A 26,294-nucleotide genomic window follows, 5' to 3' on the forward strand; every position below is an offset into this window, starting at 1 on the left:
CAGAGGCACCACAGGAAAGGTCAGAGGATTCTTCTTATGTGCACTGGGGATGCAGGTATCTTGATGGCTTCTTTTCTCTGACATGGTGTGTGACAAGGAGATCATTTTTATGGGTTCCTGCATTTACCCAGTTAAGCAGTTGGGTTTGGCCTTGCTGCCATTTCTAAGATGAAGGCGCAGCATGCCAGGGAATTGATTATGCAGTCAGAACTGGTTAAAATAATTAAGAAAAAGTACATGGCAGTAATTCGGATTTCTACAGCTATTGCCACTTCTTGTATGGTGCTCCTAGGTGTGCACATAGCTAGATTTAAGCTTTCCGACACCTGTTGGTGTGCGGCCATGGGATTGCCTCTCAAGTGAGGTCAGCCAGGCGATTCTGGAGAGTGCGTGCTTGGGTGGTGAAAGTCTGGTTCAAATTGAAGCTGGGTAATTTTCCATTTCAAGGCCAGCTTAATTTGATGAGGACTTGGAACAGCTGGTGAGCACTAGGGCAAGTTAAAGGGCAAATGTTGCCCTAGGACAAGCTGAAAAGGAACAGGTGATACTCAGAGGTGAGGAGATATCACCCAGGTTGAAGCGCCTCCTTCAGGAAGCAAGGTTCTGGCAAAACATTGTCCTTTTGAGGATAGCATAGGGCCACCCGGGAAGCATTCAGTCAGTTGGTTTCCCTGCAGGAGAACTGTCAGATGGCAACCTGGTCTTCTCTACCCACATTTACAAAGTGTTACTGACTAGATGTTCAGATGCCGGAAATGGCTGGTTTTGGAAATAAAATACTCTGAGTGGGTCTTTCAGATTCCCAGCCAGGGTAGGGAAGCTTGGGTACATCCTAGGTATCTGGACTGATCTGGGGTTTGGACAGGAAAGGACAATTGGTTCTTACCTACTAATGTTCATTCCTGGAGTACCATAGATCAGTCCACAGCCCTGCCTTGTCTGGAAAGACCACTTTGGTTTTGGAATATATATAGTAAAAAGATTGTTTTCCATTTGGGAGTTTTTTCATCTCCTCTGTGGATGAAGGGGTTCAGTATGGAGGCTCAGACATTTTCCCTGCTTGGTTTGGTGGTGCAGTTGTTTAGAGTTTCATCTTATCTTGGCTTGGGGACAAGTCATACTGAGGGACCGCAGGTGGCAAGCTATCTTAAGTAGCACACTGTCAGTAAAGCTTTACATTTCTGTCTCCATCTGATGGCGGGGATGAAAAACCCAGGTGTCTGGACTGATCTAGGGTATTCCAGGAACAAAAATTAGCAGGTAACAACTAATTTTCCTTTAAGTATGGGACAGACCCAGATTCTAGTAGGAGGAAGTGTAACACATGAAAAAGAAGCTGCACTCATTAGGGATCTGAAATTGCTTTTATTCCTGTCCTGAAACAGGGAAGGGACTCTCTAAATCCGATACAGACACGCCTCTGTCATGGATAGGCATTCCTCAAAGCTCGAGGAGTGGTTAGAAAGTCTGATTCCTGCATGACCCGAGCTCAGGCTCTTCCTCGCCCAAGAGGGAGGGTTCAGGTTAGCAAAGAATCTTAATTTAAGGATTTTAAGGGCAAATGATTAAAAACATTTGAAAGAGCCTTAAGTATAGCTGTTGTTTTTAGAAGCTGGTCAGGTTATCTATACTTAATGCTGCAGTTCTAAGGTTTTATGAATGTTATCAAAACTGTTATTCAGTCTGAAATGCAAAATATTTGTAACACTTAAGATCTCTCTCCCTGCAGGTTCCCCCTGCCATGACAGGCACACAGTGCATTATCTAAATGTCACTGCTACAGTAGAAGATCAAGAGGGGCTGTGTGTGGTCATCATATGTCAGTTCTCTTTCCCATTGGATGTCATATTAGGAAAACATTTTCATGGATTTTGGTTCAGGGAGGGAGAACCCTCCACAGGAATCCCTGTAGCAAGTACTAATAGATCTAGAAATGTGGATGAACTTACCAGAGATCGCTTTAACATCATTGGCAACATATCGAAATGTGACTGCACATTGAGGATTGATGATGCCATGAAAGAGGATTCTGGCAGATATTACTTCAGGTTTGAGGGAGGACATATGCATAGTTATATATCACAACCCACTACTGTCACTATAACAGGTAAGTATGTTCTATGTGTCTGACTTCCTAAACCATTCTTTAGCCTTTACACTAAATGCAACAACAAATGCCAACGATGTTCAAGAGCCAGGCCACCATGCTGAAGAGAGAGCATGACCAGAGCTCCACCAACCGAGCCTGCACCATCCCCCTTAGCAAGACCAGTGGCAAGAAAAGTGGCAGGTAGGGATGCTCCCTTCCCCCAACAGGAGAGGGAAGGGAAAGAAGACTCCAGCGCCAGCTGGTCGGCACCCACCACTGACCGCCCACCACCACTGCCGCCATACATTCAAGAATCTGGCTGCCATGCCGAATGTGCTTGCGCCATGCCGAAGGCGCTTGCGCCAACAGGCGTGCACCCTTGGTTTGCACACAAAGGAGTGTGACAAAGGAGCCTGCCCCTTTGTGCACCCCTTCATACACACCAGAAGTGCAGCCTGCTCCCTCCTACCCTTCTGCCCAGACCATTCAAGGAAAATGGATCAGGAACACTTCATTAAAACCAAAATAGAGCTAGCTAATCACAAAAGCCTTAGGAGGTCCAGGAACATCAAACAGCTAACAAACACTAACCTTATCCACCCCATGAGAAACAATTACCCTTCAGCAGCTCAATCCTACCTAATGCTGCTCCTAAATGTGCAATTAATTTAAAAAAAAATTCCACTACTAAACAACTTACTTAAATAATTAAAACTGGCAATCTTCTGCATTGCTGAAACCTGGCTAAATAATAATGACAACATTCTCTTAAATCAAATTCAACATTCCAATTATGATATCTTTCATTTCCCCAGGCTTAAGTGTAGAGGTGGAAGACTACTAATTATCAGTAAAAAAAAAAAAAAAAAAAAGCTCAAACTTACCTCTTACAAGTTAGATATTAACCCTCCTTACGAAGTGGCAATACTTAAGTTGCCGCAATTAAACATCGGTATGGTCTATTGTCCCCCTGGAATACTTTAAAAAGATTGGCCCTTATTTAATTTAGTTATTTATTTATTTATCGAGTTTTATATATTGTCGTTTGGTTTCGCCATCACAACGGTTTACAAAGTTTCGATGTTTAACAGAGTGTACAAAAATTCATAAGCTTGTTAATAAAGTTATCTTAGTCATTAAAACTTAGTTTGGTTGTTAAATTGTACAGGTAAATATAGAAACATAGAAATGACGGCAGAAGAAGACCAAACGACCCATCCAGTCTGCCCAGCAAGCTACGCACTTTATCCTTTTTTTTTCTTTTTCTCTCCCCCACCTGTTACTCTTGGCTTCCAGTACCGTCCAGCCCTATTTCCCCTCCACCCCACCATCAATGTAGAGAGCAGCGCCGGATCTGCATCCAAATGAACATCCAGCTCAATTAGGGGTAGCAACTGCTGCAACAAGCAGGCCACACCCCTGCCCTATACTCTTACCCACCCCTGTATTTTTTGGGGTTTTTTTGGAGATGGCAGCCCTCCATCCTTCCGCTCCGTGAAGGTGGTACACCAACCACTGTCATCCCGCTTGCTGCATGTTTATATGGGCTGGTAGGGAGGGAAGTTGTAGCCTAGAGTCATAGGGTGTTTTGGTAGGCTTTGGTGAACATCCACGTTTTTAGTTCTTTTTTGAAGGTTTTTAAATTTTGTTGTGCTCTCAGTTAGGTTGGGAGGGAGTTCCATAGCTCGGGGCTTCCTAGGGATATGGCTCTCTTCCGAGTTGAGGTAAGTTTGTGACGAGCAGGTGGAGTTTTTAATAGACCTTTGTTCGCTGAACGGAGATTTCGGTTTGGTGAGTGGAGTTTTATGGATGCACTTAGCCAATTTGTTTGTTTTTCATATATTATTTTGTGTATTATAGATAGTATTTTGTAGTCTGTCTTATTGAAGCATTCACCAAGCATTTCCTTCACCCGAGTCCACTCTCATACTAGGTAACTTTAATCTACATGTTAACAAAACTATCAAATCCTCTGCATGTAAAACCTTCCTAAGAGCTATGGAAGAAATGGAATGGTCACAATTTGTAACTTAACCCACACATAAAGCTGGTGGGAGGGAGCAGAAGAAAAGCTCCCTCCGAGGCCACTCCGATTTCAGAGTGTCCTTGGAGGGAACGGGAAAAGCCATCGGGGCTCCCGTAGGGCTCGGCGCGTGCAAGGTGCACAAGTGTGCACCCCTTTGTGCGCGCCGACCCCGGATTTTATAACATGCATGCAGCAGCACGCGCATGTTATAAAATTGGGTGTACATTTTGTGCGCGCCGACCCTGGATTTTATAACATGCACACGACAGCGTGCGCATGTTATAAAATCAGGTGTACATTTGTGCATGCCGGGTAGCGCGCACAAATGTACTCCATGCGCGCTGTTTTAAAAATCTGCCTCCCTGTGTTCTCCATAGTGGGCCCTATACTTTGGAACTCTCTACCTGAGACTCTACAGCTGACCACTGAAACAAGGAAATCCAAATGCAACCTTAATACTTGGTTATTTCAAAATTCCTGTTATGACTATTGGTCACAGATGGCAGCGACCGCGTCTACTCACTTTCTGTACTGTCCTACTTCCCTCTCTGGACCTGCTCACGGTGCGAGCCAGCTTCTACCGCCTTGTATCTCATGGTCCCTCCTGGCAGCCAGGACCCAACCTCCATCTATGCTGACACTGGACCTTCCTAGGCGCGCGTCATCGCACCCTCTTTTGAAGTTGCTAAGACGGGAACCTCAGGGGCGTCCCTGATTGATGAAATCATTGGTTCTTGGCAACAAGTTCCATCGCTACTCTACTAGCTCCCGTCTCCTCGGACCTGTTGCGGCTGTCTTGGACCCTTCTTGGACTCTGGACCCTGGTTCAGGTATCCCCTCCTCAGAGACTTGGTCTCCTGGCTCCTCCTCGAGCTAGCCCAGGAATTCTACCCGCCGGCATCCCGCTCCTCGGGGTTGCTGTTGAGATGCCCTCGCCACTTGGGAGACCTTTCTCTGTGCTTCCCCGCTTTCTGGCAGTGCCTACATTCTACTCCAGAGACTGTCCGTGCTTCCCTGCTCCTTGGGGCAGTGTCTACGTTCTACTCCAGAGACTGCCTGTGCTTCCCCGCTCCTCAGGGAAGTGCCTACGTTCAATGCCAGTGATAGCCGGTACTTCCCCGCTTCTTGGAGGTATCTACATCATCACTTGGAGACCTGACTCAGGCTTCCCCACTCTGCGGGGTAGCCTACGTCATTACACCAGTACCTCCCTCGCTATGCAGCTCTGCCTCCCGGGGTTGCCTCAGCTGTATACCTCCGGTGCTCCTTGCCTCGCTCTTTCCGCTCCTTGGGCCTAGCTAGCACCACCCACTTGGAGGTCTCTGCCCAGGTACTGCTCTCCAGCCTGCCAGCTTCCTGTGGGGTCCCTCATTGCTGTGTCTCTCAACTCGCTCCTTGGGACCTTCCCACAGATTCTCCCCCAGAGCTCCTGCTGTACCAGACCTTACCTCCCAGCGGTGTGGACCTGTGGGGCTCCTCCCCACAGGTGGTAACAACTCCCACTTCGGGCCAAGGGTCTACAAAACTCACAAATCATAACAATTCCTACAACCTAACAAACTTCTGAGATCAGTACTTGCCCCTTCATTGACAAACTCATCATGAACCCAACTAAAGAACTCAAGATTTCTTTACTTTCCAAATCAGCCTAAATACTTGTATTTGGGACTTCTTCTTGCTACCCCTTTCTTAATTTCCCACCGGTACCTTTTGTTAAAAACACTACCTTATCCCTGCTTCCTTACCTCCACCCCTTTCCTCCTTAGTCAATGTAAATGTCTCTTGCTAAAATGTATAATTTATGAACACATCTAGTGAATATAACTGTCTATCTATGATATTTATGTCATGATGTAAACCATTGTGATCTTCATTTGGAACGACAGTATATAAAATGGCTAAATAAATAAATATGCCATTCATGTTGCTGTAGTAGTAATAAGATAAGCACAATGCAGAACTATCACATTTCCCTTGGCACTGGCTTCTCTTTGTTGCTGGTATTAGCTACAGATGTCTGGGATGTTACAGTTTCTTTCTCTATCTCTTGTTTAGATCTCTTGAAGCAGCCCGAGTTCTCTATCCAGATCCCTGAGCTGCTGGAGCCAGATGTAACACTGATGATCAACTGCACAGCTCCAGGGAGGTGTGCGGGAACCACCCCCATTATCACCTGGATAGGAGATTTAACTTCATCTAATTCCACGAATAACACAGCATCTTATAAATATAAAGTGTTCATCTATTCAGCGAGTTTCACCTTTACTACTTCTTTGAATGATAATGGGAAAACTCTGACCTGTAGGGTGGATTACCCTGGGGTGAATGTGTCCACAGAGAAAACTGTCACCTTAAATGTGAATGGTAAGAAGCTTACTTCTGTTGGAAAAAACAATATGACAGAATAATCCATTTTTTCGCAGGCCACATCTTCATAAATTGTAAAGAGCCTTGCACAGTTTGGACTGTAGAAGCTCTGTCTGCTTCTAACTGGAAGGAACCAAAACCCAATGAAGCTGCACCCAGCTTTCTGTTTGTTTTGACCCCAATAAGCCTCGACTCCCTGTAATCAAATGGGACTCAGTATTCCTGCTGAAAAAGGAAGGTTACTGAGTGGACATATCTCCCCTGCATACATACACACTCACACAAATATAATTTGCCTACTGTGAGTCTCTGGCAACGGGGAGCCAACACTTGAATTTATCCACCTCCCCCCCCCATGCAAACATTTCATCCGCTGTCTCTCTCTCTCTCTCTCTTTCCCTTTCCTGATCCCATCCCCCCATCCCCCCAACACACAAACACACACTCTCTTTCTCATCTCCTTTCCCCTTTAGAAAGAGAAAGGGGAATTTGCATTTTTACATGCATTTCCATGGCTCAAGGTGACTTACAGCATTTTTAGAATTTAGATACAATAATTCCAGTACCCAAAGTGTTTATAATCTACCTGGGTGACCTGTCCCCATACCTCCTACTCTCTCTCAGTACCCACAACCTCCTCTCACAACCTGAAAAAGGAAACAAAATGTAGGCATTTAGGCCACTTTTTAAAGGAATGATCTATTTGGCTTCCAGTTTGTAATTTGTGTGGGTTCCCTGCCCCCTCTCACTCCTTCCTTCTATTCCCCATCTGTCCTATCTACTTCCTGTCACCACATGCATTCCCTGCTTTCTGTTCCTGCTCTGCGGCCCCCCCCCCCCCCCCCCCCCACTGCCTTATCTCTCTCCCTGTCTTCACCCTTGACCAAAGCCATTTTTCTAAGCTTCCACCCTCCAGTGCTCTGCAGCATTTTTCCTCTTCCTATCTCCTGCTCTGGACCAGCTATAAGTTCTCTTCCATCTTTAATCCTTCTAGCTATGTGACCCACATTTTTTTCAGTGGAAACCTGGATCCATCTTACCTCTAATCCTACTTCACTTCCCAGATGCAAGAATTGAGGGTTGAAGGCAGCTCTTCATAGTGGTAGTATAAAATGGCTCCACTCATCCTCTGTAGCAAACATGAGGCTCCTGCGCTCTTCAGCGGATGTGGACCTCCGCTTCTGCTCTGCCTCTTGGGTTGGCTGCATTTAAAACCTGAAGTGTCATGATGGAGTGGCAGAAGGTGATGGGAGCAGAGGGATCCCTTAATATTGGTCCCTTAGGCATTGGGTTTGGGTTCCCTGTGCAGCCACACATTCAAATCTGTGAATATTTGAGTAGAATTCACCCTGAGATTCAGTATGAATTTACTGGTGGAGGCATGTACACATCATCCTTTTCTCTTTCTCTGCACCCTATCCCACTCTCACACATTCTCTTTCTTTCCCCTTCCAGCAATGACCTTAGCATTCTGTCCTCTACCTCCAAGGTGAAACTCAGCACTTTTCTCCTTACCTACCTCCCTGATCCCAGTGCTCTCCCCCTAGATAAGTTTGGGCATTAAGTTTTACTGCAAGGAAACACATTCAACAGAAAATAGCCCTCTGTTTTCTGCTATAGCACCTGCACTGATTCCAGGCAGCAGCAGAGAACAGGAGGAGGAGTGGTGAGGCTGAGGCTGGAACACTTGAAGTGGATAGAGCTGAAGAGCTATCCTGTACCCTAAACCGGCCTCTCTGCTCTTGTTGTTTCTCCCCATCCCAGGCAGCAGGCTGGGAACAGGAAAGGAAATACAACCAGAAATTTACTACTGCTGCTACTTACTACTATTTATCATTTCTGAAGCCATATCAACCCTGAGGGGTTAAAGGGGCTCTGAGGGAAGATAAGGCCATTGCAGAAAGACTAAATGAATTCTTTGCTTCTATGTTTACTAATGAGGATGTTGGGGAGATACCAGTTCTGGAGATGGTGTTCAAGGGTGATGAGTCAGATGAACTGAACCAAATCACTGTGATCCTGGAAGACGTAGTAGGCCAGATTGACAAACTAAAGAGTAGCAAATCAGCTGGACCAGATGGTATGCATCCTAGGATTCTGAAGGAACTAAAAAATTAAATTTCAGATCTTTTAGTTAAAATTTGTAACCTAGCATTAAAATCATCCATTGTATCTGAAGACTGGAGGGTGACTAAAGTAACCCCAATATTTAAAAAGGGCTCCAGGGGTCATCCGGGAAACTATAGACTTGTGAACCTGACTTTAGAACCAGGAAAAACAATGGAAACTATTCTAAAGATCAAAATCACAGAGCATATAGAAAGACATGGTTTAATGGATCACAATCAGCATGGATTTACCCAAAGAGAGACTTGCCTCACAAATCTGCTTCATTTTTTTGAAGGGGTTAATAAACATGTGGATAAAGGTGAACCAGTAGATGTAGTATATTTGGATTTTCAGAAGGCATTTGGCAAAGTCCCCCATGAGAGGCTTCTAAGAAACCTAAAAAGCCATAGGATAGGAGGTGATGTCCTTTCATGGATTACCTACTGGTTAAAAGACAGGAAATAGAGAGTAGGATTAAATGGTCAATTTTATCAGTGGAAAAGGGTAAACAGTGGAGTGCCTCAGGGATCTGTACTTGACCGGTGCTTTTTAATATATTTATAAATGATCTGGAAAGGAATACGCAGAGTGAGGTTATCAAATTTGCAGATAATACAAAATTATTCAGAGTAGTTAAATCAAAAGCTGATTGTGATATATTGCAGGAGTCATTTGCGAGACTGGAAGATTGGGCAGCAAAATGGCAGATGAAATTTAATGTGGATAAGTGCAAATTTCCTGTCGTGTAGCCAGATGGACTCAGAACAAGTGGGTATAGTGTGCTCGTGCCAGCAGTTGGAGACGGATCTGACGTCAGCACGGGTACATATACCCCCACAGGAAGTGAAGCTCTTCAGTGATTTCCGTCTCCAAAGCAGTTTGGAGAGCCTGCATGCTCGCTGAGCGGGTTTCCAATCTACTTTCTACTTTCTACTTACTAAATTTCTACAGGAACATTGAGCCCCGCACTCCTGCGGTGATACCATTCGGTCCCTCCCCCAGTTGAGTTTCCAGGGGTGATTTCCGCGATCCCTCGGAGGTTTTGGCCTCGGTCCGGTGGCCGACTCGCGGCAGGGACCCAGCCCCCGAGCGAGGCTTGGGCGGGCTAAGAGACGCCTCGGACTTGGGAGGCAGCGGGTGCATTCCTCAAGTGCGGCGGTGAAGGTATTTCCCCTCTCCCCCTGCATCCGGAGACTGCCCGGGTTCCACCGGGAAGCGCTGAGGATCAGGTAAGGCGTACAACTTTTACTTTTGGTCTCCGAAGTACGAGGATTGGCGGCGTTGCCTGCATACGGCACGCCGCGGAGGTCGCCATTTTGTCGGCCTTGTTCAGGTATTGAGCGCCCATGATAGGCGCCTGTATCGTATTAAGCGCTTCTTATTGAGCGTATATTGCATATTGTGGAGCATATCTTGTATTTAGCGTATATTGCTGTCCGCATATTATTGTGCGCATATTGTGTTAAGCATATATAGCTGCCGCTTCTTATTGAGCGCATAGGGGCGGATTTTCAGAGCCCTGCTCGCGTAAATCCGCCCAAAACCGGGCGGATTTACGCGAGCAGGGCCCTGCGCGCCGGGAAGCCTATTTTACATAGGCCTCCCGGCGCGCGCAGAGCCCCGGGACTCGCGTAAGTCCCGGGGTTCTCGGAGGGGGGCGTGTCGGGGGCGTGTCGGGGGGCGGGCCCGGTCGTCGCGGCGTTTCGGGGGCGTGTCGGCAGCGTTTTGGGGGCGGGTACGGGGGCGTGGCTACGGCCCGGGGGCGTGGCCGCGCCCTCCGTACCCGCCCCCAGGTCGCGGCCCGGCGCGCAGGAGTCCCGCTCGCGCGCGGGGATTTACGCCTCCCTCCGGGAGGCGTAAATCCCCCGACAAAGGTAGGATGGGGGTTTAGACAGGGCCGGGCGGGTGGGTTAGGTAGGGGAAGGGAGGGGAAGGTGAGGGGAGGGCAAAGGAAAGTTCCCTTCTAGGCCGCTCCGATTTCGGAGCGGCCTAGGAGGGAACGGGGGTAGGCTGCGCGGCTCGGCGCGCGCAGGCTATACGAAATCGATAGCCTTGCGCGCGCCGATCCAGGATTTTAGCCGATACGCGCGACTACGCGCGTATCTACTAAAATCCAGCGTACTTTTGTTTGCGCCTGGAGCGCAAACAAAAGTAGGCTATTCGCGCTCGTCTGAAAATCTACCCCATATTGTATTAAGCGTATATAGCTGCCGCTTACTATTGAGCGCATATTGTATTAAGCGTATATAGCTGCCGCTTACTATTGCACGCATATTGTATTAAGTGTATATAGCTGTCGCTTATTATTGAGCGCATATTGTTGAGCGCATATTATATTGAGCGCTTATTGTATTAAGCGCATATTGCTGCCGCATATTATTCAGCACATATTCTTCAGCGCGCAATGGAACAATCGAATGCCCCGGTGTCCCCGGCGGCGGCGCCTCCTGATTCTGGTGTGAAAGCTCTCGGCCTCTGCTCAGCATGCCAGCTCAGAGCCACGCACAGCGAGGAGCCAGACTCCCTTTGTGCCCAATGTGAGGAGGCAGTGGGAGCCTCGGGCCAGGACCAGTCTCAACCGAGGTTTGTTGACAGTTCCCCAGGGGCCATCCCGGATCTCGCAGGCAGTCTCGAACAACCTGGGATCCCGGGGGACCTGGTACCCCGACGACTTGAGACCACCTCCATTTCCTGGGTGGATCTCTTTAAGAGGATCCATGCCTTTGTACAGATGCAATCAGCTTCCCGTCCAGGCCCTGCTGTTGCTGCTGCTCCTGTGGCTGCTCCAGCGGATTCTGCCCCTGGACCTTCGCGCCCTTCTCGTGGGCAAGCTCACCCGCCTCCGGGCAGTCCGGTTCAGGCAGACCCTGATGTCTCGGAGACCGAATCAGAACCCTCCGAGGAGGGGAACTTCCCTCAAGGATTGAGCCATATCGAACCATGAGGCGGTTCTTTCCCAAGGAAGATCTCTCTGACCTAGTATCTCAGTGCCTGGTGGAGTTGGATATTACAGGCCCCAGCACTACGGTGCCATCTACACAGAACCCTCTGCTGGAAGGTCTTCGTCCCACAGCCTGCCATTTTCCCTTCTTGCAAGCCGCACAGCAGCTGATAGATCTGGAATGGGCTGCACCAGCAGCCTCATTCAAAGGGGGTCGGGGCCTGATAGGCATGCACCCCCTGGATCCGGCAATCAAGGAGATGCTGGCGTGCCCTCAGGTGGACGCCTTGGTTAGCGCGGTGGTCAAGTGCACTACCATTCCAGTTGAGGGGGGGGCGGCCCTCAAGGAACCTCACGACCGGCGACTGGATTCCATCCTGAAACAGACATTTGAGGTGGCAGCTCTGTCTTTGCGAATCGCAACCTGCTGCACAGTGGTGACGCGTTCCTGTTTGTCACAGGTCAGGAACAATGCTCCGGCGGCAGACATGGAGTCCGCTCTCTCGTTCCTCACGGATGCTGCATCCGACCTAGTCCGTACTACAGCCAAGGGGATCTCATCTTCTGTGGCTGCCAGGAGGCAGCTCTGGATACGGAATTGGTCAGCGGATGCTCCTTCGAAGACACGCCTCACCAGAATGCCCTTTAGGGGTTCTTTCCTGTTCGGCAGCGACCTTGATAAACTGGCCAGCACATGGGGTGCCCCTCCAATACCTCGACTGCCGGAAGACAGGTTCAAAAGGAACCAGTGCGCCTTTCCAAGGCCTTCCAGAGGCAGAAGTTCTCAACGCTTCATTCCCTATAGGGGTCGCTACCAGGCACCTCGTCCTCAGGCCAGGAACCAGTCCTTTCGGCCCAAGCAACAGAAGAGGGGAGCCGGCTCAGGTGCAGGCCCCGGCCGCGCCTCCCAATGAGATTCAGCCGATCTATCTGGGGGATGGGGCCATAGGGGGCAGGTTAACCCTCTTCTACCCCAGATGGGTCGAGATTACGTTGGACCAGTGGGTCCTCGCCATCATCCGAGAGGGTTATTTTCTGGACTTCCATCATCTACCTCCGGACAGGTTTGTGGAATCTTTGTGTCCGATCCACAAAAAGGCAGTATTGGAAGCTACCTTGGCGAGGCTCCTGTCCTTGAAAGCCATAATCCCGGTACCTGCACGGGAAATGAATTCTGGGCATTATTCCATTTATTTCATGGTACCCAAGAAAGATGGCACTTTCCGGCCCGTATTAGACCTCAAGTCAGTCAATCGATACTTACGGGTCCCGAGGTTTCGCATGGAAACTCTGCGCTTAGTCAAAAATGCAGTACACCCAGGAGAATTCCTCACGGCCTTAGATTTATCAGAAGCCTACCTGCATATCTCGATTCACCAGGATCATCAGCGCTACCTACGCTTCAAGGTGCTGGGACGCCACTTCCAGTTCCGGGCTTTGCCCTTCGGGCTGGCCACGTTGCCACGGACCTTCACCAAGGTGATCGTAGTGGTAGCAGCGGCGCTCAGACGGGAAGGAATCCTTGTCCATCCCTACCTAGACGATTGGCTGATCAGGGCGAAATCGCGAGAGGAGAGCCATCGGGCAACCAACAGAGTGATCGCCCTTCTCGAAAGCCTGGGATGGGTAGTCAATCTAAACAAGAGTTGCCTACAGCCTTCCCAATCTCTGGAATATCTGGGAGTCCAGTTCGACACCCAGGCAGACACAGTCAGTCTCACCACCAAGAGAAGATTAAAACTTCAGACGCGTCTTCGGTCCTTGATGGGAGCCAGTCGGCCCACAGCTTGGGATTACCTGCAGGTTCTCGGTCTCATGGCATCCACCCTGGAAGTGGTACCCTGGGCAAGGGCCCATATGAGACCTCTACAACACTCCCTGCTCTCTCGATGGAGCCCCCGCTTCCGGAATTACTCCATGCATCTACCTCTACCAGCCAGAGTGCGGACTCAGCTACGGTGGTGGTTGCAGTCCAACCACAGGAGCAAGGGGTCAAAGATGTCCTCCCCCACGTGGACTCTGCTCACCACAGATGCCAGCCTGAGCGGATGGGGAGCACACTGCGAAGAACTCACCGCCCAAGGACGGTGGAGCAGGGAAGAGTCGGGGTGGAACATCAACCGAATAGAGGCACGGGCAGTCCGGTTAGCCTGCCTGCAATTTGCTCACAGACTGAGGAACAGAGCAGTCAGAGTGATGTCGGACAACGCCACCACGGTAGCATACATCAACCGACAGGGCGGAACCAGAAGCCAACAGGTGTCCCTCGAGATAGCCCCGCTGATGGCTTGGGCAGAGGCGAATCTTCAGGACATCTCCGCCGTCCACATTGCCGGAAGGGACAACACCACGGCAGACTTCCTCAGCAGAGAAAGCCTAAATCCGGGGGAATGGAAGCTGTCACCCACAGCCTTACAGATGATTGTGGATCACTGGGGGATTCCGGACATGGACTTATTAGCGGACAGGTCCAATGCTCAAGTACCCAGATACTTCAGCCGCAAGCGAGATCCGTTCTCTCACGGGATCGATGCCCTGGTTCAGTCGTGGCCTCCAGGGGCCCTGCTATATGCCTTTCCTCCGTGGCCCATGCTGGGCACCCTTATCCACAAGATTCAGAAGTACCGGGGCCTAGTTCTTCTAGTGGCACCAGACTGGCCATGAAGACCCTGGTATGCGGACATGAGAAGACTACTGGCAGGGGAGCCCCTTCCCCTGCCTCCGCTCAGGGACCTGCTACGTCAAGGTCCCATCCTTCACGAGGATCCAGCTCAATTCTCTCTTACGGTCTGGCCATTGAGAGGGCTAGACTGAAGAAAAGAGGTTACTTGGAGCCAGTGATAGATACACTCCTCCGAGCTCGCAAGTTTTCCACATCCCTCACCTATGTCAGGATCTGGAGAGTATTTGAAGACTGGTGCGACACGGCACCAATCCGCATGCGACCACAATCCCTATTGTTTTGGATTTCCTGCAGGATGGACTTCAGAAGGGTCTCTCCCTCAGCTCCATCAAGGTTCAGGTGGCTGCGCTGTCTTGCTATGGTCCCAGGAGGGATGGCAAGCCTATTGCCACGCATCCAGATGTTTCTCGCTTCCTGAAAGGAGTCAAAAACATTCGTCCGCCACTGAAGTGGCCAGTGCCTTTGTGGAACCTCAATATAGTTTTGGATTTCCTAGCGGGATCCACCTTCAGACCCCTTCGGGGCCTGTCTCTCCGTTCTCTCACTTTGAAGATGGTGTTCTTGCTGGCTGTATGTTCAGCACGCCGCATCTCAGAGCTACAAGCACTGTCTTGCCGTGATCCTTTTCTCAGAATCACTCCTGAGGTTATCCATCTTCGCACGGTTCCATCCTTCTTGCCTAAGGTAGTCTCACAATTTCCCCTCAACCAGACCATATCTTTGCCAACCACGACAGGTCTGAAGAAATCAGAAGAAGGGCGTTTGCTACGCCATCTCGACATTGGCAGATTGCTGCCCAGATATCTGGACATGACAGAAACAGTACGAAAGACTGACCATCTGTTCGTCCTGCACAGCGGGAAGAGACAAGGAGAAGCGGCCTCTCGGCCCACCATCGCCCGCTGGTTTAAAGAAGTCATCAGAGCGGCCTACGTAGAGGCCGGGAAGTCACCGCCTCTACAAGTCAAGGCCCATTCTACCAGAGCCCAAGCAGCATCTTGGGCAGAATCTAGGATGCTGTCGCCTGCAGAAATATGTAAAGCGGCGACGTGGTCCTCCCTCCATACCTTCTCCAGGTTCTACCGTCTGGATGTCCAGGCCAGGGAGGACACAGCATTTGCGAGGGCGGTCTTACACGGTCCTCAGGCAGCCTCCCGCCCAGTCCGGGAGTAAAGCTTTTGTACATCCCACTTGTTCTGAGTCCATCTGGCTACACGACAGGAAATGTTGAGATTACTTACCTGATAATCTCGTTTTCCTTAGTGTAGACAGATGGACTCAGCATCCCGCCCAGCTGCCTGTATACATTGGTTTCACCGATTCAAGGTAAGCCTTATCACTTCTTACATGAGTGCGTCCACTCTACCAGGTGTCGATGCCTTCCGGTTGGGAATGCTGGCGGTCTCCAGCTACTATCGGTCAGGGGAATCCTGTTTTCACTATTTCATTGAGCGTCAGTACACATATATCCATAACAGCTTTTGCAAGGAAGATTACTGAAGAGCTTCACTTCCTGCGGGGGTATATGTACCCGTGCTGACGTCAGATCCGTCTCCAACTGCTGGCACGAGCACACTATACCCACTTGTTCTGAGTCCATCTGTCTACACTAAGGAAAACTAGATTATCAGGTAAGTAATCTCACCAGTGTTGCATATAGTAAACACAGAAGCAAATAATTAATTTAGTCTTTCTACAATGGCCTTATCTTCCCTAAGTGCCCCTCTAACCCCTCGGTCATCTAATGGTCCAACAGAATCCTTCACAGGTTTCCTCTTTCAGATATATTTTTAAAAGTTTTTATTATGCATTTTTGCCTCTATGGCCAACTTCATTTCAAATTCTTTCTTCGCCTGTCTTCTCAATGTTTTACATTTAACTTGATAATGCTTATGCTTTATCCTGTTTTCTTCAGATGGATCCTTCTTCCCATTTTTAAAGGAGGTTTTAACCATAACGGTAATCGTTTTGCCATCCTTCCACCTTTTTTAATGCGTGGAATACATCTGGACTGCGCATCTAGGATTGTATTTTTAAACAATGCCCATGCCTGTTGAACACTTTTAACCTTTGCAGCTGCACCTTTTAGTTTTTTTCTAACTATTTTCCTCATTTTATCAGTTTCCCTTTTGAAAATGTAGTGTTAGAGCTGTAGATGTACTTATTGTCCCCCTTCTAGTTATTAGCTTAAATTTGATCATGTTATGATCACTATTGCCAAGTGGCCCCACCACCATTACCTCTCCCACCAAATCTTGCATTCCACTAAGAATGAAATCTAAAATAGCTCCCTCTCTCATCGGTTCCTGAACCAATTGCTCCATGAGGCAGTCATTTATGACATCTTGGAAATTTATGTCTCTAGCATGTCCTGATATTACATATACCCAGTCAGTATCGGGGTAATTGAAATCTCCCATTATTAATGCACTGCCAAATTGGTTAGCTTCCCTGATTTCTCTTAGCATTTCATCATCTGTCTGACCATTTTGTCCAGGTGGATGGTAGTATACTCCCATCACTATACTCTTCTTGCGTCCGTCGCTGCTCAACGCCCTCACTCCGCCCTCTCTACCTTTGCCGCGACTCCCTCCGGGTCTGATGGACGGTTTGCTGCCGTGGCATCTCCATGCTGTCTCCCTCCGGCGTCCCCAGACCGGCTCGACGCTGCAGATCCGCCATGTTTCTGATGACATAGGGCGCGCGCCCGCTCCGATTGATGTACCAGCAAGGGCGCGAACCTCAGGGGCATCCCCCTGAATTGACATCATCCGCTTCCAATATAAAGGTCTTCGCTTTTGCTAACAAATCGAGTTAGCAAGGATTGATAGCGGGTATCCTTTGTACTTGCTAGTCTCTCTAAGCTACTCTGCCTCCTCGGACTTACCAGGGGTACCCGCTTCTCGGGGGCCTCGCTTTCATAAGAACATAAGAAATTGCCATGCTGGGTCAGACCAAGGGTCCATCAAGCCCAGCATCCTGTTTCCAACAGAGGCCAAAACCAGGCCACAAGAACCTGGCAATTACCCAAACACTAAAAAGAACCCATGCTACTGATGAAATTAATAGCAGTGGCTATTCCCTAAGTATAATTGATTAATAGCCATTAATGGACTTCTCCTCCAAGAACTTACCCAAACTTTTATTGAACCCAGCTACACTAACTGCACTAACCACATTCTCAGGCAACAAATTCAAGAGCTTTATTGTGCGTTGAGTGAAAAAGAATTTTCTCCGATTAGTCTTAAATGTGCTACTTGCTAACTTCATGGAATGCCCCCTAGTCCTTCTATTATTCGAAAGTGTAAATAACCTAGTCACATCTACTCGTTCAAGACCTCTCATGATCTTAAAGACCTCTATCATATCCCCCCTCAGCTGTCTCTTCTCCAAGCTGAACAGCCCGTCACTATAGGTAATATTTGAATTAAAGTTCAGTTCCCCTTTTTTGTTTACAGATTTCAATTACCCCAATATTGACTGGGTAAATGTAACATCAGGACTTGCTAGAGATATAAAGTTCCTGGATGTAATAAATGATTGTTTCATGGAGCAATAGGTTCAGGAACCAACAAGAGAGGGAGCTATTTTAGATTTAATTCTTAGTGGAACACAGGATTTGGTGAGAGAGGTAACGGTGGTGGGGCCACTTGGCAACAGTGATCATAACATGATCAAATTTAAACTAATAACTGGAAGGGAGACAATAAGTAAATCTGCAGCTCTAACACTTAACTTTCAAAAGGGAAACTTTGATAAAATGAGGAAAATAGAAAAAAACTGAAAGGTGCAGCTGCAAAGGTTAAAAGTGTTCAACAGGCTTGGACGTTTAAAAATACAATCCTAGAGGCACAGTCCATATGTATTCCACGCATTAAGAAAGGTGGAAGAAAGGCAAAACAATTACTGTCATGGTTAAAAGGTGAGGTGAAAGAGGCTATTTTAGCCAAAAAATCATCCTTCAAAAATTGGAAGAAGGATCCATCTGAAGAAAATAGGATAAAACATAAGCATTGTCAAGTTAAGTGTAAAACATTGATAAAACAGGTGAAGAGAGAATTTGAAATGAAGTTGGCCATAGAGGCAGAAACTCATAACAAATGTTGCGGTCTCTGCCGCTTCCCCTTTGCTAGGTCTGAACAGTGCCTACCTCCGCTGCTGGAAACGCCGCGTTCCGCGTGGCTGGGACCCCGGCGGCGCTGCCTGCTCCACGTGGCGGCCGCCATTGCTTGCCCGTCTCCCCGCTGCCTCGCGCGCGCATGAGGACGCACACTATGTGCGCCCAGCTCCCGGAAGTCTGGCCCCACCTGTGTTAATGATGCCACACCCTAAGCCTGATATAACCGGCGTCCGGACTCCTTCTCCTTGCCTTGCAACGAGGTTCACTACTGCCTAGTAGTTCTGAGTTGCGCTTCGTCTGTTCCTCGTTCCTGACTTGACCTTTGGACTGCCTTTGACCTCGCTTCAGCCTGCCGCCTGCCTCAGACCTTGGTTCGTTCCTGACTTCGCTTCAGCCTGCCGCCTGCCTCCGACCTTGGTCCGTTCCTGACTTCGCTTCAGCCTGCTACAGACTCCATTCCAGTCTACAGCCTGCTTCAGTCCACAGCCTGCTACAGACTCCATTCCAGTCTACAGCCTGCTTCAGTCCCCAGCCTGCTACAGACTCCATTCCAGTCTACAGCCTGCTTCAGTCCACAGCCTGCTACAGACTCCATTCCAGCCTACAGTCTGCTTCAGTCCACAGCTTGCTACAGACTCTGCTTCAGTATCCGGTTAGCTATAGTTCCGCTGCCGCCCGCTGCCCTGTCATCAGCTGGCCCTCGGCCTGTACAGCCGGTCCACGGACTATCTTATACTATTGGACTTCCTATACTACACACCTGGCCTAGGCCTTTCCGGCTACTGGACATTGAGTCTATTCCCCAAGTCCCAAGGTTCCAGGACCCTACGGGCTCCTCCTGGGGGGTTCCTGGTTCCCGGGTGAACACGGCCAGCCTGTGGCTTCGCCTCCCGGCCTACCCTGTCATCCTAGGTGGGCCGGCCCAAGAGTCCACTACCTCGCCTGCAGTATCCGACTGCAACAACAAAAACTTTTTTAAATATATCCAAAGCAAGAAACCTGTGAGGGAGTCGGTTGGACCATTAGATGACCGAGGGGTTAAAGGGGCTCTTAGGGAAGATACTGCCATTGTAGAAAGACTAAATGAATTCTTTGCTTCCGTGTTTACTAATGAGGATGTTGGGGAGATACCAGTTCCGGAGACGGTTTTCAGGGGTGATGAGTCAGATGAACTGAACGAAATCACTGTCAACCTGGAAAATGTAGTAGGTCAGATTGACAAACTAAAGAGTAGCAAGTCACCTGGACCAGATGGTATGCATCCTAGGGTACTAAAGGAACTAAAAAATGAAATTTCTGACCTATTAGTTAAAATTTGTAACCTATCATTAAAATCATCCATTGTACCTGAAGACTGGAGGGTGGCAAATGTAACCCCAATATTTAAAAAAGGCTCCAGGGGCGATCCGGGTAACTATAGACCAGTGAGCCTAACTTCAGTGCTGGGAAAAATAGTGGAAACTATCCTCAAGATCAAAATTGTAGAGCATATAGAAAGACATGATTTAATGGAACACAGTCAACACGGATTTACCCAAGGGAAGTCTTGCTTAACAAACCTGCTTCATTTTTTTGAAGGGGTTAATAAACATGTGGATAAAGGTGAACCGGTAGATGTAGTGTATTTGGATTTTCAGAAGGTGTTTGACAAAGTCACATGAGAGGCTTCTACGAAAACTAAAAAGTCATGGGATAGGAGGCGATGTCCTTTCGTGGATTACAACTGGTTAAAAGACAGGAAACAGAGAGTAGGACTAAATGGTCAATTTTCTCAGTGGAAAAGGGTAAACAGTGGAGTGCCTCAGGGATCTGTACTTGGACCGGTGCTTTTCAATATATATATAAATGATCTGGAAAGGAATACGACGAGTGACGTTATCAAATTGCGGATGATACAAAATTATTCAGAGTAGTTAAATCACAAGCAGACTGTGATACATTACAGGAGGACCTTGCAAGACTGGAAGATTGGGCATCCAAATGGCAGATGAAATTTAATGTGGACAAGTGCAAGGTGCTGCATATAGGGAAAAATAACCCTTGCTGTAGTTACACGATGTTAGGTTCCATATTAGGAGCTACCACCCAAGAAAGAGATCTAGGTGTCATAGTAGATAATACATTGAAATCGTCAGCTCAGTGTGCTGCAGCAGTCAAAAAAGCAAATAGAATGTTAGGAATTATTAGGAAGGGAATGGTTAATAAAACAGAAAATGTTATAATGCCTCTGTATCGCTCCATGGTGAGACCACACCTTGAATACTGTGTACAATTCTGGTCGCCGTATCTCCAAAAGGATATAGTTGCAATGGAGAAGGTACAGAGAAGGGCAACCAAAATGATAAAGGGGATGGAACAGCTCCCCTATGAGGAAAGGCTGAAGAGGTTAGGGCTTTTCATCTTGGAGAAGAGACGGCTGAGGGGGGATATAATAGAAATAGAGGTCTTTAAGATCATGAGAGGTCTTGAACGAGTAGATGTGACTCGATTATTTACACTTTCGAATAATAGAAGGACATTCCATGAAGTTAGCAAGTAGCACATTTAAGACTAATCGGAGAAAATTCTTTTTCACTCAACGCACAATAAAGCTCTGGAATTTGTTGCCAGAGGATGTGGTTAGTGCAGTTAGTGTTGCTGGGTTCAAAAAAGGTTTGGATAAGTTCTTGGAAGAGAAATCCATTAACTGCTATAAATCATGTTTACTTAGGGAATAGCCACTGCTATTAATTGCATCAGTAGCATGGGATCTTCTAGGTGTTTGGGTAATTGCCAGGTTCTTGTGGCCTGGTTTGGCCTCTGTTGGAAACAGGATGCTGGGCTTGATGGACCCTTGGTCTGACCCAGCATGGCAATTTCTTATGTTCTTATGTTTTAAGTTGATCTGAGGCTCCCAAGTGATCAAATCGGGGCCGAAGCCTTCCCAAATCAGAAGGTATTCAAAAGTCTTGCCTCTGTTGCGAACATCCAGAATCTCTTTGATCTTGATTTCTAATTCATCTTCTGCAGTGGTGACAGATGGATCTTGAGATTTGGAAGAATCTTTCTTAGTGTTAATGGTGATATCAGCAGCAATGGGTAGAGCTGATGTGGACGTCACTGAGGAATTCAGTGGAAGTGGTGATGTTGAAGAATGTCCAAAATCCACTTCTAAAGATCTCTCTAGTAGATGCTGCTGGAAGAGAGATGGACGCATCACCAGCGGAAATGGACTGGCTGGTTGCTAAGGATATTTTCTTCAGATCTATTATGTGCTGAGGTTCATCAGGCACATCTTCTGATTGAAATGAGCCTTACAATGCATCTGCTCTGGTGTTTCGATCTCCCAGTCTGTACCTAAGCACAAAATCAAAACGGTTGAAGAATAAAGACCACCTGGCCTGTCTGCAATTCAAATGTTGTACATGGCGGTGATACTCAAGGATTTTGTGATTCGTGAAGATGGTTATTTGATATTGAGTGCCTTCGAGCCATGGCCGCCACTCCTCAAATGCAAGCTTTATTGCTAGGAGCTCCTTGTCACCGATTCCATAGTTCTTCTTGGCGGGAGAAAATCTTCATGAGAAGAATGAACAGGGTCGTAAGGTCTTTGAGTCTCCCACTTGGCTCAACAAAGCGCCTACCCCCACATCTGAAGCATCAACTTCGACAATAAAGGGTCTGTTGGGGTCTGGATGCCGCAAGCATGGTTCTGTGGAGAAGGCAGTCTTCAATTTCTCGAACGTGGAAATGGCCTCCGTTGACCATTTTGAAGCGTTGGCACCCTTACGGGTCATCACAGTCAAGGGTACAGTCAAGAAGAATAGTTCTTAATAAAGCTGCGATAATAACTGGTGAATCTCAGGAATCTCCTCAAAGCCTTCAGGCTGGTAGGTTGAGACCAATTCTGGATACTTTCAATTTTGAAAACCCTCCTTAGACACGATGTAGCCTAGAAAAGGCTCTGAGTATTTGTGAAATTCACACTTCGAGAGTTTGGCGTACAGCCGATGTTCACTGAGACGATGGAGTACTTGCTTTACATCTGCAATGTGGGTTCTCACATCCTGGGAGAAGATTAGTATGTCATCCAGGCAGACCACCACATTCTTCTATAGCAGGTCCCGCAAGATGTCATTCATCATATTTTGAAATGTAGCGGGCGCATTGCACAACCCGAACAGCATTACAAGATACTCGAAATGGCTGTCTCGCGTATTGAAGGCAGTTTTCCATTCATCGCCACTTCGGATGCGGATGAGGTTGTAGGCCCCCTTCAGGTCAAGGTTTGAAAATATCTTGGCCCCTTGCAGCCTATCAAACAGCTCCGAGATGAATGGCAAGGGGTAACGGTCTTTGATCGTAATTTCCTTTAGACCTCGATAGTCGATACACGGATGTAGGGTACCGAACTTCTTCCCTACAAAGAAAAAGCCTGCGCCGGCAGGTTACTTTGAGGGTCAAATAAACCCTTTCTGGAGATTTTCTTCAATGTATTCAGACATTTCTTTATTCTCCAGAGCTGAGAGAGGGTAGACCTGTCATTTTGGTGGCTCCGAATTGGGCTTCAGTCTTATGGCACAATCATAGGTCCTATGTGGAAGAAGAATATCAGCCACTTCTTTGGAGAATACATCCCCGAAGGATGCATATTCAGGCTGGCATCACTGGAGTCATAGGCATGCAAATGATAGACGAGACCTCCTTGAGGCATTTCCCATGACATTCTGGGCCCCATTGTGAGAGATCCAGGGATGCCCAGTCAAATCGGGGTTGATGCACTTGCAGCCAGGGTAACCCCAGGACGATAGGATGCATGGCCTTTTCTAGTAAAAGAAGGAGATTATTTCCATATGGAGTGCTCCAGTGTGAAGCGTAACTGATACGGTCTCGCAAGTCACGTCGCCTGGCAAGGGCTCCCCATGAATGGAAGACAACAGTAGTGGATCTTTTAATTTGATGAGAAGGGATCCTCAGGTATTCCACTAAATGTCTAGTAATGAAGTTGCCTCCTGCCTCTGAGTCCACCACGGCAGGAGTCTGAACCGTGACTGGTCCATAGGTCAGGGAGACTGGGAGAGAGCGCAGGGGAGAGGATGTGGTAAGACCCAAGAACAGTCTTCCCGCTGGGCTTGAGTCCCGTCCATTTCCCGGACGAATGGGGCATGTAGAGACATCATGGCCGGGATGACCGCAGTACATGCACAGGCCGCGTTTCTCCCAAAATATCTCCTTTGAGGTCAAGTGACCATGACCAAGTTAAATTGATTCCTCTTTATCAACAGCAGGAATTGCTGGACCCATCCGAGGTGCAGGGGTACTGGCCTGTTTCAACCCAGTTAACACCTTAGGCTGGAGTTCCTTCACTTTGTCTTGGAGCCGACAATCAATCCGAGAAGCTAAGGCTATCAATTCTTCCACCGAGTCAGGTGTCTGGCGAGCAGCCAGCTCGTCTTTCAAGCGGGTATCCAGGCCTTTGCAGAAGAGAGTTTTGGTTCAACTGGGGTCCCAGGGAAGTTCCGCTGCAAGAGTCTTGAATTCTATGGCAAATTCAGCCAATGATCTATTGCCTTGCTTCAAGTCCACTAAAGCAAACCCAGCAACAGACATACAAGCAGGGTCATCAAAAACAGATTTAAACAAGTCCATAAATCCTTCTATGTCCTGCAAAATAGGGTCCTTGCGTTCCCTTGCGTTCCCACAAGGTAGATGCTCACGACAAGGCTCTCCCATCCAAGTATGATAGGATGTAGGAGGTCTTAGAGGTCTGTGGGAAACAATGAAGGCTGTAAAGTGAAATGCAAGCTGCACTGGTTCAAAAAGCCCCGAGTCTTCTGGAGTTCTCCGGAGAAGCGAATAGGAGCCGCCAGTGGAACAGCAGTCTTTAAAGTTACCTTCTGTAACTGACCTTCTTGGGTAGAAGCTGTGCCTTGTATCGTCTGTGTGTGAAGCTGATGGAATGCTGCAGTAAGTTTCTCCAAAGCCTCCCGCTGCTCCACAATGCACCTGGCCAGACTCGGTATGGCCCGTAAGGCATTGAGTTGTATCGGAACCATGGAGTACTGCTTTTCCCATTTAAAGCCGGATCCACTGGAGTTAGCAATCTGTTATGAATCTGATGCTGGATACTCCTGTTGGAGGAGGAGTTAGCAATCTGTAATGAATCTGCTCCTGTGGAAGGAGGATTTAGCAATCTGTTATGAATCTCCGTGAGGAAGGAGGAGTTAGCAATTATAATGATCTACTCCTCAAGAAGGGAGGAGTTAGCAATCTGATATGCTCAGCTCCTGTAGAGGGAGTAGATAACAATCTGTTAGGGTTAGACTGCGGAGTTGGCAATCTGTTATGAATCTGTTGCTGAAGACTCCTGATGGGGAAGGAGAAGCAATCTGTACCAGCGGAGTGCTTGGAAAGGGCACTCAGCTGTAGAGAAATGTAGATAGATGAATCCTTGGGCCGATGGCAGATGATTTATCCAAGGGAAGTCTTGCCTCATAAACCTGCTTCATTTTTTTGAAGGTGGTACCGGAGCATGATGGAACAGGACTTGGAACAAAACTGGAACAAAACAAACAAGCGATAAGACGTGGAGGCAAACTAGCACACACTCTGTGTCGACCCGATTGCCAAGGCATGGAAGTGCAGGCAGGCACTTCCTCTTGTACTGCGTTCAATCAGGGCACGCCATGGAGCTAGAACCCGCCCCTGACCTTTTAAGGGACCGGGCAGTCCACACGCACCTGGGGCGGGGCGATGCCTTGAGGCCTGGTGCGCTGAGAAATGCCCGGCGATCACCGCCGCGGGACACCGAGGCCTGGAGGAGCTTACGGCTGGTGCTGGAGAGGCGGAGGAGTTGGAGAGGTGAGCAGGCCCATGTGCAGGCCGAGCACAGACGGGGCATGCAACAAAACAATTAGGCAATATATAGTCTATATGGTGCTCACCATTTACTTCAAATAACACTCTTACTAGAGTGGGATAAGAGCACTCTTTCCCTTTTCTAATTATTTTTTATATACCAATATACATCCACTACCAAGTAATTTATTTTGCTAAATTTATTACAAAGGTATAATATCAATGAGCAGTCATTTACAGAATTCTAAACAAATTTCCAGAATTCTAAACAACATTTATTTTGATACAAAACTTCATCAACTCATGCTTCTTTTTTAAATTATTTTGATGGCGACCTGGTGAGGTGAAGGAGAAGGGAGCCGATTTGAAAAATTACCGTGTTTGAAAACAGCTGACTCCGGGGGTGTGGAAAGCAATCCAGCCCCAATGGTATCGCCTAGCACTTCCAGTGCCTGACGTATCGAGGGCCTACTTAACTGGCCCTCCTATGGCGACCTGGTGAGGTGAAAGAGAAGGGAGCTGATTTGAAAAATTACTGCGTTTGAAAACAGCTGACTTGAAAACAGGTGTGTAAGGCAATCCAGCCCCGATGGTATCGCCTAGCACTTCCAGTGCCTGATGTCATTGAGGGCCTACTTAATCGGCCCTCCTACGGTGTGCAGTTGCCATTGGCGTGCACGTCGCCTAAGGCATGCACGCCTAAGGGGCACGTGGCTTTGTCTGGAAATAAACTCTCCTAACTCTCCTTCACCTAAAAGTAAGTAATTAAATTGATAAATTCTTTATCTCCCCTCTCTAAAGCCTCCAATAGCAGTAACAATTGAAAAAGAGTGTAAGGAAGTAAAAGCTGATCACTCTCAGAAATTTTCAAAGGACCTTTTTTCCTTTTTGGTTGGTGTATCAGTATGTCACACATTAAAAGGGAAGGGCAAGCTGAGGGAAGCTGCTGCTACATATTCCCCAGCAAACCCATCCCAGGTTAAAATAGAGAGTTTTTTCAGCTTAGCCCCTGAGAATACTCCTGAAGGAAGCACTGTGAACCCAGCTATAGAGCAAAAGCTGGTTTCACCTGCTTCAGTTATTACACTCAGCCCGGGCGCTCCGGCAACCCCCTCACCCCCT

The 26,294-nt window shown here is 47.9% G+C and overlaps 1 protein-coding gene across 1 annotated transcript in view; it reads left to right on the forward strand.

The window, feature by feature from the left end:
* The window catches only part of LOC115075810 (sialic acid-binding Ig-like lectin 13), a 143,945-nt gene that overhangs the window by 52,029 nt on the left and 65,622 nt on the right, over positions 1-26,294 (forward strand). Inside the window, exons 2-3 of the mRNA XM_029576610.1 lie at positions 1,730-2,107; positions 6,171-6,479. Of these exons, the coding sequence (XP_029432470.1) occupies positions 1,730-2,107; positions 6,171-6,479 (687 nt within the window). The remainder of the gene's footprint in view (positions 1-1,729; positions 2,108-6,170; positions 6,480-26,294) is intronic.

This window comes from Rhinatrema bivittatum, chromosome 14 (assembly GCF_901001135.1).
Source record: "Rhinatrema bivittatum chromosome 14, aRhiBiv1.1, whole genome shotgun sequence".
Lineage (NCBI taxonomy): Eukaryota > Metazoa > Chordata > Amphibia > Gymnophiona > Rhinatrematidae > Rhinatrema > Rhinatrema bivittatum.